The 14,285-nt window shown below is 43.5% G+C and overlaps 1 protein-coding gene and 1 long non-coding RNA gene across 2 annotated transcripts in view; one reads left to right on the forward strand and one right to left on the reverse strand.

Moving 5' to 3' along the window:
• The window catches only part of LOC113406205, a 7,904-nt gene extending 4,773 nt beyond the window's left edge, over positions 1-3,131 (forward strand). Inside the window, exons 2-3 of the long non-coding RNA XR_003369688.1 lie at positions 162-276; positions 2,861-3,131. This is a non-coding gene — a long non-coding RNA (uncharacterized LOC113406205). The remainder of the gene's footprint in view (positions 1-161; positions 277-2,860) is intronic.
• The window catches only part of SNX10 (sorting nexin 10), a 35,796-nt gene that overhangs the window by 2,690 nt on the left and 18,821 nt on the right, over positions 1-14,285 (reverse strand). Inside the window, exons 3-5 of the mRNA XM_029910979.1 lie at positions 12,086-12,186; positions 10,756-10,854; positions 104-319 (exon numbers count right to left, since the gene is read on the reverse strand). Coding sequence (XP_029766839.1) covers positions 104-319; positions 10,756-10,854; positions 12,086-12,186 — 416 coding nt within the window. The remainder of the gene's footprint in view (positions 1-103; positions 320-10,755; positions 10,855-12,085; positions 12,187-14,285) is intronic.

Raw genomic sequence — 14,285 nt, forward strand, 5'->3', positions numbered from 1 at the left:
TGTGTGTGTGTGTGTGTGTGTGTGTGTGTGTGTGTGTGTGTGTGTGTATATATATATATATATATATAAAAAAAATATATCGGAATGTAAAAAAGAAAGTAACCTCTCTGAATCAGAATCTGCCTCATTTTTTCCTCTTTTTCTCTCTTCATCTTCAATAGGAAAACGTCGTTTCAAAGAGGCAAACTTATGAATCGCATCAGCAACAGAATATTTTGTCTGTCCAGATACACAAGCCTCAATATCTTCTGGACTTAGCTGAGTCTGTAAGAAGAGGTGAAGTCTACTGTCCGAAAGCAATAATGCATTTTGTAGGATCCTTTAAAAAAAGAAAAACACACATGGTTACTAGAACAATTTCTCAGAGATGTCCTGCTTTTAAGTGAATCCCAAATTAGCTTCAGAATGCACTGCATATAATAAAATGATTAGGTATGTGTTACCTTTTTATTACATTATCCGGAATTTTGGGTGAGTAAAAACATGAAGCTAATAGTTAAGAACATCTGTTATACGAATAACTTCAAGGGCGTTTCTTCCATTTAACCATCTGTTATTACCATGTGGATCAATTAATGATTGTAAGGGGGGCAAAGGCACATGCACTTATGGAAATTTGGTCTACATTCAAGAATTGTCTATATTTAAAAATACTAAACTACTTTAAACATTTCAACTGCCTGATTTCTCTTGGGGGAGTAGAAGAAGATGAAGGAGTTTAGAAGCATGAAAAGTCGGGACTTTGACATATCAGTGAAATAGAATGTGTGTGCACCAACAAAAACTAGAAGTACATATTTACACTTTTACAAATTTGTATATATTTAAGGGATAGTAAAAATGCCATCGATGTACATTGATTTAAATCTGTTTGTAAAATGTTTTCAGTAAGTTCTGACAATACTCTTCATTTTAGCTGTTTTTTGAAAAAGTCTATCTTCAACTGCAGTTTATATTTGTGAAAATAAGCCTTCAAATGCATTTTAGCATAACCTTTTTAATCATGTGAACTGTGTAATCCAAGTACAATGCATTCAGAAAAATTGGAAAGTTAGAGTTACTCTACAAGGACTGAAATCTGAGCATTAGCATTGCTACTCTGAAAATGCAACGCTCCTGCAATATTTGTATAAGGAACGAATTGCACAATAGGTCTAGTCTAACATGATCAGCAGCAGACAATAAGAGCCCATTCCTACAAAATGCTGATGTGCATGTGTAACTTTACTCATGGGAGTAGTCTTTTTGAGCTCAGTGGGAATACTCAGCATTTGCAAAATAAGGGCCTATGACACTAACAACTAACATTGTGGGCAAATTTACTGCAATATATTTAAGCAAGCCAGAACCGTTGAGAATTTATGTTTGCCTACTTACAAATATTTAGGTTAGCTTTTAGTTATCAATATCTTTTCCATTTATTTGGCAACATTACTGAATATAATCAGATACAAGACAACAACATAAGAACTGGTGAAAGTAAAATAAATAAAATTAAACTGTATTATAAATACCCGAATTAACATGAAGTGTACAACAGACTGGTTCTTCCAATCTTAACCACGTGTTTGGACTGTAATATTTTAAATATAAATGAACTCTGAAAACTGTTCTCTGTTGGGACCAATATACTGGTAATATTTAATTAATGTAATATACTTAAGGATTTCTGTCTTTAGGTTAAAGGACAGCAAAATGAAAATAGACCTATATATAAAACTTGAAATTGATAAGTTTGCAGTAATGAAAAATATTTGCAGTGGCCCATAACGATCTACCATATTCCATGTGAAATTATCAGACAGTGGGGCTGCAACAGAGATCACTTTTTGCTACTGTTCAAGATAAGGACATTTTTAAACATTGATAAAACCCAGCTTTTACTCTGATAAACCCACACATAGTTTTCTTAAAAATAGACATCACAAATATAATCTCTCTTAAAATACATGCCTACAAAGTATTAATGCACAGTACATTTAAAAACAACTTCTCAGTAACCCAAAAGAAACCACCTAATAGTGTACAAAAATGAATCAAGCCACAGAACCTACAAATCCGCACACCTCCCTCCTCAACAGCAATAGCTTCATGAATACAGTTTGAAAAGCCATCAAGAAATGACACAAACATCATGAAACAAAAAAGGGGAAAAAACCCCAATCATACCGCACAATAAATACAGATTTATAGTGTAAGCACTGGATGAGCAAACTCATTCCTTTTGTTTGTTTTCTTAAAGTAAATCTTACTAGAATTTATGTTCCAGATTTTAAAAAAAACAGATAACAGTGAGGAGATTCACATTTTTGCAATACTAATGTCTGCATTTCTAATTCAGAGTAATATAGTAAAAAGCCAGCCCATTAAATTCAACATGCATAAGCTTAAGTTTCCCTAAAGATTTTCCTGTATTATACCTTCAGTAGCTTCCTGCCACCCCGGCTAAAGCGCAAGTAACTAACTGTTCATGAGATTACGCTATACTTGCAGCTTTGTTGCTGTTTGAAATGTATTTTATTTTCTTTATAAAATAATGGGTAATCTTTAAAATTGATTTTAGATGGTTTGAGGCTTTACACCACAGAAGTAATGAGCACTAATGTCAATGATATTGGACACAAATTCATTTTAGCTTTATTTCATGTCCACAGCAATTCTACTAAGCCTTGAACTGCTGAAGCACTATTATTAACTTGCTGGTAACCTAACATATGGGAACAGCAAACAAAAGTGATAAGAGTACAGGTTGATCAGAACCTCAAGGCTACTGTCCTTTTTCTGCAGCTATAATTCAATTTCCAATTTTACTTTACATTGGACTCATTATTTCACAGTTATTTTCTCTTCTGCTTAATAGTGCCATCTGGAGGTTAAATGCGTGAAGAAACACAAAGAGGAAGAATTAGAGAAAGATGTTCATTGAACCAATCACACACAGTCCATCTATAAGGGAAAACATTTAGAATTCTTTACTAACCACTGTAAGTCAACATGAGCAGTCATAGAAGTACTCTTCACCTAGGTATGCCCTTGGAATGCCTGCTTTACTCTTTAATTGAGAAATGACAACTTTTGCTTTCTTCCTTCTGCACCAGCCGCTTACATTGCTTGAAGGATGTAATTAAAAAGCCATCAAAATGAAAAATAAAGTGTCTGCACTATTCAGATCTAACTTTTAGTTTTTATGTTCAAAATATTCATACCTCCAAAACAAGGACATGCATGGTTTGTCGCCCGTTGTGTTAGTATTGTGGAATATTATTATTACAGTAGCACTCAGGGGCCTCAACTAGGTCGGGGCCCCATTGTGCTAGGTGCTGTACAAGCACATAAAAAGTGACAGTCTCTGCCCCAAAGAGCTTGCAGTCTAAACAACAAGACATGACATGTAGCTGAGACAAACAACTGGGCAGGAAGAAGTGAAGGAGGCAGGGGAAGGTAACATACAATTAGGATGTTTTAGCACTGACTAAGCATGTGTGTAATTTTTAGCCAACCAGCAATTATCACAATGTTCGATGAACATCAGCCTGTTCATTATGGCAAATACCAACACAGGAACAGATTCTGAGCCCAGCTGCTCTGGTGTAAATCTACAGTAAATGAGATCAAAATCTGATCCACATAGTTAATTTATAAAAAGTCACAGCTCACACTGATAATTCTAGTATCACCTGAAAAAATTGACTGGGCAGATTTAAAGGAAAGTCAAACTTTTCCTATACCTACCTAGGATAGAAATTAATGCCCTGATCCTGCAAACCTTTCCCCACTGAGTAGTCATTACTCTCACATAAGAACTCCCTTACATGAGTAAGGGTTTGCAGAACCAGGCCCTACGTTTGAATTTGAGATAAAAATCTTTCTTATTTGTTGTCAGGAGAATCATCGTTTGTAAGCAGCCTTGGTAAAAATGTATCATATCTCGACCTTCACAGAAAGAGGGCATAAAATACGGAGTCTTGCAACCCGACCCAAACCCAATGGGACCTAACTATAGGTGCTGGGTTCAGGTCAGTTTGGAGATGAAAATGAGTGCTGCCACCAGGAGAAGCGGTGCTGTATTCGCATCAGTGGTTTCCTGCCTTAAGACTAAGACACACACACACACACACAGTGGTTCAGGTGTGAACAGAGAGAAAGAAACAACATGACCAGCTGGGACCCCACACCAGGCACTGCCTGCCCTGCACCTCACCCCTCCTGCCCAGCATGGAGGCTTTCATGGGGCTCTGCAGATGGGTACCCACCCTGCACCACCCCTGGGCCCATGCCCCCGCCCACTCTGCAGTAGGGCCAGGCAGGAGGTGGCAGAGGAGGGGAGCTGCCCCATGCCTGCATGGCAATGGGTCTGTCCTGCCGTGTGGCTGCCCTGGCTGGAAGTTTGAGGGACTGAGGCTCCACTGAGGTATGGGCAACCCTGGGCTTCTTGGGGCAGCTGCTGGGGAGGGAAGGAATGTGGGTTTGTGAATGGCAGAAACACCTGGGTCTGTTTGCAGCATTCTAGACATGCTGTTATGCTAGCTCCAGTTCCTGCTGCTCCATCCCTGACCTTGCAACCTGATGTGGCCTGACTATAAGGGTCAGTTGTGAAAATGCCTTGACACTCTCAGCTTTGGGGTGGATTCAGATCAGCTGTGGTCTAGTTGGGTTCAGGTCGGCCTTTCAAATTAGACCCGAGAAGACCTCTAATAAACTTCCAGTTGATACGCAAAAGAAAGAGCATGACTTTTGAGGAGATGCTGTATGCTACATGAGGAATGTTCCCTCTCCCAAGCTAAAGAGAGAACATTTACAAAAGGCAAAACATGTGTTGTGTCTTATTTGGATAAAGGCCAAAATCTGGTTTTCTTCAATGTGATTTTATTAGGTATATTATACACTGTTCTGCTGGAGGAGAACAACATATGGCTGAACAGTACAACTTAATCCTAACTAAAGATTTCCTGTATCTACTGTAACCTAATACAATGACTGATGCACACTTGAATGTGTGTGGAAGGTTAACACTCTGATTTCGTTTTCAGCAAATTTACTCTGCCCATTTACATCAGATCATGAGAGGGTGAAAAAATAAAACCTACCAAAAACAACTGATCACAGCCTGTGTTCTGGTGCCCTCTATTGAACACACACAGAGATTCAGACAGGGAGAATGCGGAGGGGACACAGTCATTAAAGCTTTATTTCCTCCTTTGCAAAATGTCCTATATTTCCTCATACTTTTTATCAATACCATTTCCTCTTTTCTAATAGGCCAGTGTGAAAGGTAGCAGGTGCTAGCTGGGAATATGAACGAGAATTTAACTAAATAGAGAAGCTAGGAGGGGCTGCCAGATCCCATACTCACTTCAGCACAACTCATCAAATTTGAAATATTTGGAGCATTCTATTCAGAATAATGCTAATAGAAAGATGGGGCCCGATTCTGCATCCCTTATTAGCGTGAGTAAACCTTACATGTAGTCAATGGCCCTGGTTCACTATTGCCTTGTACCTTGTGTAGTCATTTGACCAGTGCAAAGTGAGAGTAAAGTACAACCAGATCAGAATGGTAGTGTTTAATACCCACTTTGCAGTGATGCAAATGACTACACAAGGTACAGGGCAAAAGTGAACCAGGTCCAATGGGACTACACACAATATTTACGCATGCAAGGTAGGGAGGCAGGATTAGAAACTGGTTTGGTGAATCAGCAGCGGACTTTTAAAAATAATATGGAAACAGATTTAAATAGTAATCTCTTGTCAGCAGATGTAATATTAATAAGCATGTTTCCGGTGGTAATTGCCAGGAATAGCCACTCTCAAGAGATTACTAATAGATATTTACCTTTTATTTTAAACCACACATTGGTATGAGAAAATAACTCCAGTTTCATTCAATTAAAGCAAAATAATGGAATGCAACTTAAATAAAATAAATTGCTTTTGGTAAATACATACTGGAGTTATAACAAACAGGAATGCAAATCATCATTTTAGGTAATTTTAGGCCCCAAAATTAAGTTTTGTGCAGAACAAATGGGTGAAAAGGAAAAGGGTCTCACAAAACTTACTATTAATAAAGATAATTTCTTGATTTTTTTTCAATTCAGTAATAAGCTTTTTTATTTGAATTTAAAGGAGAATTCATCAGCATCAGAATACAATGTCTTCAGAATATTTCCAATGGGAAATGTGTAGTTTTCCTCATTCCTAAAAAGCAATTTATGACTGAAAGATCGGCAATCTGACATTTAGCTAATGGAGGCAGAGTTCTCAAACACTGAACTTGACAGTAACAAGGACTGAGTTATACAGTTCTTTTGTCAATCAAAATGATAATCCCCTATAAGACAAACGGGATCAGTGCTGGAAATATATGATAAAGCCAGATTCATCCAACCTCAACTTCCAACATGAATTATAATGCTTTACGTATGTTTCAAACTAAGTGTCAAATCCTGGCCCTGATTTATGCAGCAGGAAGAGCTGCAGAAACCCCCTATGTCTAAGTAACTAGCTGTTCACAGAGTTAACTAATCCAGAGGATGGTGTGTGGAGGTGGGGGACAGAGATCCACATCCACTCTCCAGCTGGGTAGTACAGAGGGCAAATGAGTCTCCTCTCCCCACCAGCCCTCCATAAATCCTCACCCCTCTGTCTTCTGTGGGTGCCCTGGGAGCTGCTGCAGTAACCTTCCCACACAGAGAGGTGGATGGAGGAGAGGAAAACCAGAAAACAGCTAGGGATGAGGTGTTACATTTTCAAAAGCGACTAAGTGATTTGGGAGCATAGGTCACATTTTCAAAAGAGACTTAGGAACCTAAGATTCAAGGAGGGTTTTTTGAAAATTTTACCCATGGCCCCATCTTCCTCAAGCTGGTTAGCACGTGTGGCTTGTGATCCCTGTTCTGCTCACTCCCATAAGCAATTGCCAGTGGGGGGGGGGGGGGGGGGGGGGGGGGGGGAGGGAAGAGGGAGGGAGCTGTGTGTCATTCTGCCTGACAGGCACCTGTCTCCTTGCCCTGGCTAATAGCCCACTTTTGCTGTTTTGGCCTGTAGGGTCCCATTCAGTTTCTCCATGACTGATTTCCCCTACTGGAGCCACCTGCTGTGTGGGGGTGGATAAGGGCAGAGCATCAGCATAAGTGCTACCTTGCTGTCTCAAAGGATGTTCTGTCTCCCACAAGAAGTGGTTGTTTACAGATGCACAGCCTGGGGGCCCTGGGGAGCTGCTGAGGGCTCTGTGCTATAGGCACTGTGGGGCCCAGAATTTAGACCTAAAGTACTAAGCAATGTCTGTCTGTATAAATACATACATACATACATACGTATATAAAATCAAGGCAGAGGAATTTGAAAGGCCCCAGACTAACCACAGGTCAGTGCCACTATTTTAAATTGTTGGATCATGTGTCATACAAAAAAAATCTGCAGTGATCCAGTGCTGGAATTATGCAGATCTCAAGCTTGTCAAGGAGTCACATAAATGCAGCTTCGGGGAAAGAATTCATGACATTTTGTTCCAAAAAAAGAAAAAAAATCCACAATCTCCAAAATAGAGGCATCTGGAGCAGCCTCTAGTTCAGCTAATGGAGAGAACCTTTCTACAAACTGGAACGTCTGACGTTCCATCCAGCGGAGGGCAGCGCCACAGAATGTCAATGCCAAGCCAATTTATCCTAACAACTATATTTTTAAAAACTCCTTTCAAGTCTAGCTTTCCCCTGTGGCTGAGAATGTCTGGGAGAATGGTGCCACCTTTCATGCAGCACTGAAGCGCAAACATTTAAATCATTACTATAAGAGGAAAAACCCAGTTTAAAAACTTTTATGCACCGAACACTAATCATTTTTACATTCATGGAGCAATGTTCTTGAAATGCTCAACATTCTCCTATCACAATACTCAGTTAAACTATAGGTATACAAAAAGCTGAAAGAAAGTACATTTCTGTTTTAATGTCATTTCTGGAAACATAGCCACTGGATGGAAATACTTTGTGTCCTGTAATAAAGTCACTTTGGAGCAGTTTGGGCTGATCAACATTCCTACAAGTTTCATTTTAAAATTAGAGTATCTTTAAAAATAACAATTATCCACAACATGGCACAGAGAAGGCTGAGAGCTCAGACAAGGATACGTGAACAACCACAGGCTTTGTCCAGCCCATCAGTATTCCCAGCTCTTGAGTTGTTTTTAATCAATGAGGTTGAGGGGAAATCCCTAGATCCTCCTCCACTCTCTGTATTAGTGTCATGTACCCTCAAGCAGAGTCATGACTAAAGTCCTGGCCAACAAAGATTGGATAGGACTCTATGCAGGAACAGATAAGACTGTTCCTGAAATGACTAATGGGGTCACTATAGACACACGCCCTGTTCCCAGTTATTGAGCACACTGCTAACACAGATTTTCCCTTGCTCTTCCCAAACTGGGAGCAAAGGACTCAGCTTAAAGCTACGTGACACTGGCCAGGAAGAGCATGTGCCAAAAAGCATAGTAACTTGCTTTAAAATTCCTGCCTTTGCTATTACTGGTAGAGCTCCACACTGGTAAGTGCTAAGGAGACTGGTGTTCTAACCATGCTCAAAGTAGCTCTAAACAAAACAATGGTTAAAAAGCTGGTGGCTGGTAGCAGCCTGACTTCACTAGTGCTCCTACCACTGCAACCACAAATTGCACCAGTGATAACAATGGTAGGACATTTAAAAATGGTAGAAAAAGCCACAAGATGGTACAAACATGGTTGGTCTAGTGCAGGAGTGGGCAAACTATGGGCCCGCGAGCCGTTTTACGCTGGCCCGCGAGCTCCCACTGGGGCACTGGGTTGGGGGCCGGACCACACGGCTCGGCCCTGCTCTGGCACTCCGGCCATGGTGCAGGGTTGGGACTGCACTACGCAGCTCGGCCCCACTCCGGCCGGGGCGCTGGGTTGGGGGCTGCTCCGGCACTCCAGCCAGGGCGCTGGGTTGGGGGCCGCACCACATGGCTCCCGGAAGTCAAGGTTCGGCCCCACTCCGGTGCTCTAGCTGGGGCGCAGGGTCGGGGGCCCCTCCACGCGGGTCCCAGAAGCCACGGCATGGCCCCGCTCCAGCTCCTACACACTCCAATGGCCCCCTCCGGCGCTCCAATGGGAGCTGCAGGGGCGGTGCCTGCGGATAGGCAACATGCAGAGCCACCTGGCCACCCCTCTGCGTAGGAGCTGGAGAAGGGATATGCCACTGCTTCCGGGAGCAGCTTGACGTAAGTGCCACTCAGAGCCTGCACTCCTGAGCCTCTCCTCCGGCCCCAGCCCTGATCCCCCTTCCCCTCTCCAAACCCCTCGATTGCAGCCCGGTGCACCCTTCTGCACCCCAAACTCCTCATCCCCAGCCCCACCCCGAAGCCCGCACCCCCAACCAGAGCCCTCACCCCCTCCCACACCCCAACCCCAATTTTGTGAGCATTCATGGCCTGCCATACAATTTCTACTCCCCGATGTGGCCTTCGGGCCAAAAAGTTTGCCCACCCCTGGTGTAGTGGCTAGAACACTAGACTCGGCCTCAGGGGACCGGGGTTCTATTCCCAGCTCTGCAGCTAGCTGCTGGATGACTTTGAACAGGTCTCGGTGCCTCAGTTTCCCCATCTGTAAAATACAGATAATGATACTGACCTCCTTTATAAAGCGCTTTGAGATCTACAGATGAAAAGTGTTGTATAAGAGCTAAGTATTATTAAACAGCCAGAGTGTTGAGCTAAATAACCATGTTTAAGCTGTTCTTAAAACCTTTTTCTAGCTCAGGTTGGAGCCTAGCCTAGGAGACTGTTTTAAAAATTCTTTTCGTCCATCCCTTTAAACAATGTTTTCACACACCATGTCCCTTGGAAGAAGGCTACACTGGGGAAATCTACCAAAACATTTTCCACTGCTGTTATCACCCGTTCAGGTGAAGGAGTGTTGGTGCTATTTTAGTTATGCCTGCTGGAATAAAAACTTATTTAGCAAAGTGGTAAAAATGGTGCCAACTGTGAGATTGCCTTAGCTAAACTAGAGGACCCAAACATAAAAGTGTTAACCTCAGCTCAGCTGAACCAACTGTAGTATTAGAGGGATTTTTTTTTTTTTAAATGATTCCTTATTACAGAGAGTTTCCCCAAGCCCACTGTGTTTAAGCAGAGTTTGCCAGAGAGGTGTTAACACTGGTTTCCTCACCACTGTAAACCTGTTTCTTTGTTTAAACATAGCTAGCTCGTTCTTGAAAGCTAATAGATTTCGCCAGAAGGGCCTTATTTTGGTTAAAAATGCTATGAAATAATTTAAACACTGTGAAAAAGTTCCTAACTGTCAGGGTGGTTAAACACTGGAATAAACTGCCTAGGGAGGTTGTGGAATCTCCATCTCTGGAGATATTTAAGAGTAGGTTAGATAAATGTCTATCAGGGATGGTCTAGACAGTATTTGGTCCTGCCATGAGGGCAGGGGACTGGACTCGATGACCTCTCGAGGTCCCTTCCAATCCTAGAATCTATGAATCTATGCTTTACAAAAATGCCAATTTTTAATCAATACACTGAAATGTGAAGAACTTCAGCTGAAATTCCGTTGCAACAGTTCAGCTGAAGTGGTATATACAAAAATGTGTCAACGAGAGACAGAGGAAATCTAAAAGAGCAATATATAATGCTGGCCACAAGATGGCTCTCCCGTACAAGAGATGAGCTGTCTAATACAGCAAATTAGTGACTTCATTAACAATAAAAACACACTAAGATGCAGTACTTACTTCTCAAGAAATTCTTGTAGGCCCTGTCGACGATGGTCCACATGATGGGGATTATTCATATTAAAAAAGGGAGTTTTAGATGGAAGTTCAGGTAATTGGCTTTAAAAAATAAAATACAGAGTTAAAACCAAAAATGATGTGCTGAGAAAAATAGTTTATGCAAGTGATCTAATTTTAGGAGGATAAATTACAACATCAGGCCAAAGGAAAAAATATCTTGGACAAATATAAAGCAAAGCCAGTCTCTGCTGAATGGAGGGGGGAGAGAAAGAGATAAATGTATCTTTGTGTACACATTTTATCATTTTGGGAGGTGCTCAGATACCACAGTGATAAGGACCATATGAGAACCTTGGTATGTAGACACCTAGACTCCAAGGATTAACAGTTAACAGTCCCATGCTCGGGGTTCAGCTGATCGCCATATTTGGGGTCGGGAAGGAATTTTCCTCCAGGGTAGATTGGCAGAGGCCCTGGAGGTTTTTCGCCTTCCTCCGCAGCATGGGGCAGGGGTCGCTTGCTGGAGGATTCTCTGCGACTTGAAGTCTTTAAATCATGATTTGGGGACTTCAACAGCTGAGTCAAGGGAGAGAATTATTTCAGGAGTGGGTGGGTCAGCTTTCGTGGCCTGCATCATGCGGGAGGTCAGACTAGATGATCATACTGGTCCCTTCTGACCTTAAAGTCTATGAGTCGGGTCAGGAAAATGTAGAGCAGTGTAATTTACATTTTTTGTTATCTTAAATGGTTTATCAAAAGCACTAGCTGTTCAAACTTGTATGCAACAAAATATAAAATTAAATGTGTTAAGCCTTACTAGTTTGGGGAATAGCTACCAAAAGGTAATGGTGGAAGCCCCGTTGCTTGAGATGTTTAATTCCAGGCCAGGCAGGGGTACGTCTACACAATGATAAAAAAACCTGTCAGCTGACTTGGGCTTGGGCTCTTGGCTGAAAAACTGCTGTGTAGACATTCAGGCTCAGGCTAGAACCCAAGCTCTGGGACCTTGTGATGGTTCCAGCCTGAGCCCGAACATCTACACAGAAATTTTTCAGTCCCGGAGACCAGGTCAGACGCGAGTTTTTTTATTACTGTGTAGAAGTACCTGCAAAACACTAGAAAATATATTGTGGAAAACAACCTTGCACTGGTAGGGTAGAGAGTATATGGGCTAAAGTCTTGCCCAACTCTAACCTATATGATTCTCTAGTAATAGTTCAGAACAGATAAAAACACTACCCCTGTGTGTGTCATCTGCAGAGTATTAAACTTGTATTTCATGCAAGAAGGTAGATTTAAAAAAAAAAAAAAAAAAAAAAAAGTCACTCACAGTAGCACAGCATTCTTCTGAAGTCTCTGCCGCAGCCATACAAATTCTCGAAAGCGTCGTCTAACGCAAGAGGTTTTCCTTGTAAAGCACATGCTATTTGTCTGTTGGGAAATGAGACTCACTTTACTTGTAAATCCTTTAGACTTAAGAAAACAGCATAGATATTTGATACTAAAAAAGTTTACTGAGAATTCTGTCCCTGAAAACTGAAGGACTGATTTCTGTTCAGTTCAGTGTAACAGCTATGTAAACAGTTGTATCTTGAACCAGATCAAGATCAGTTTCTAACTTCTCAGGGAACATATTTTTCTTCAGAAGAAAATGACCAGAATGAAGACGTCAATTACAGCAGGTGAAAAAGTTTGTCAGAAAATGATTTCCAACAGAAAACTCCAATTTTTGCATTAAAAAAAACCATTTTTTTAAAAAATAGCTCTGGTCATTACCCTGCGAACACTTACTCCTGCACGCATGCTTCTTCCAGTGCATAGTCCCAGTTAAATCAATAGGTAGAGCCCTGCAAATCCATGGGTATCCACTTTATATCCGTGGACCATTTCTGCGGATACCAGCGCGGATGCAGATACAAATTTTATATCCACGCAGGGCTCTGACGGTAAGAGCGGGCAACCAGCTGTGAGGAACCGCGGTGCGGATGCTCCACCTGCCTTGGGAGGAGAGCCTGGGGGGCAGGGACAGGGGTCAGGGGCTGCTCGGGCCCCACGGCCAAGGCAGGTGGAGGGTCCGCCACGGCTCCCCAGCTGTTATTGTGGCTGGGCTGCGGCTCTGAGCTGCCCCTCCCCGGCCGGAGCCCGATCAGGGAGAGCTGCACTGGCAGCTGTGGGGACCCTGGATCCCTCCCTCCACATGCCCTGGGTGGGGGGCTGCTCGGGCCCCCTGGCTAAGTTCCCTGTAAGCTGTGCAGCTGCACGGCAGCCTCCTTTGCACTGCGCAGACACTCAGGGAACCCGCCCGGGGACCTGCCACGGCCGGGGGAGGCCCCAACCTAGCCCGGCCCCAGCCTGCTGCGGGCGGGGCGCCCTTCCCCTGGCCTCAACTCTGCCGCGACCGGCCCGGCCTGGACCCAGCTGCAACCAGGGCAGCCCTCCCCGGGCCCGAACCCAGCCCCAGCCTGGACCTGCTGGGGAAGTAGCACCTATCCTGCAGCCCCAGCCCCGGAGCTGCTGCGGTGGGGAGAGGCGCCTCTTCCTCCCTAGCCCAGGTGCTGCTGTGGGGAGAGAGAGCTGAGGGGAGTCCTCTCTCCCCGCCATGGCCCTGGAGCACCCTCCTGCACCCCAAACCCATCATCCCCAGCCCCACCTCAGAGTCCACACCCCCAGCTGGAACCCTCACACCCCTGCACCAGCCCTGAGCCCCCTCCCACACTCCGAACCCCTCGGCCCCACCCCCACCACATGAATTTTGTTATGTGCACCAATATGAAGGCGACGTGTCACACATTACCTCCATATTGCTGTACATAACAAAATTCGTTCCGCACATGGGTGGGAGAAATGTGAGGGAACACTGCCCCCTTCCCCCCCATCCCCCGACAGGTGGAGTGTCCGTCACGGCTCCCCACAGCTTCCAGAGCATCTCTCCCCAACCGCGTTACAGACAGGGGGGTGCCTCAGAGCCTCAGTCCAGCCCCCGGTGTAGAGCTCTGCAAATCTGCGGATATCCACATCCGCAGATAATTTTTGCAGATCGGATGCGGATACATATTTATGTATCTGCGCAGGGCTCTATCAATGGGACTAGCATGAATACTTGCTACACAGGGAAAAGCAGTTGTAATGATTGGCCCTTAGTTACCAGTCACTTGATTGTTTGCCCTTACTAAGATTAATGCTTTCCTCCCACACACACATAATAAGTGCTGATAGGCTTTTGGCTTTATTTAGCAATCATATGACTTCATGATCTCAAACTCTCACATCAATATTTGAGTAATTATACAGGTTTTTTTTAATTTATATTTTCCACCCAAAAAATAAGAAAAAAGGGAGGGAAAAGAAAGAAGAGGAGAGCATTACCTCACGGGGCCGGCTCTGGCTTTTTTGCCGCCCCAAGCAAAAAACGCCCGGCCGGCCGGAGCAGCAAAGGGGGGGGAGGGGAAAAGGAAAACAAACCTGCCCCCGGCCAGAGTGGCAAAGGGGAGGGTGGAGGGAGAGAACAAACCGGCCGGCCGGAGCGCCGA

Source organism: Terrapene carolina, unplaced genomic scaffold, assembly GCF_002925995.2.
Source record: "Terrapene carolina triunguis isolate 2854851 unplaced genomic scaffold, T_m_triunguis-2.0 Scaffold84, whole genome shotgun sequence".
NCBI classification, from domain to species: Eukaryota; Metazoa; Chordata; order Testudines; family Emydidae; genus Terrapene; species Terrapene triunguis.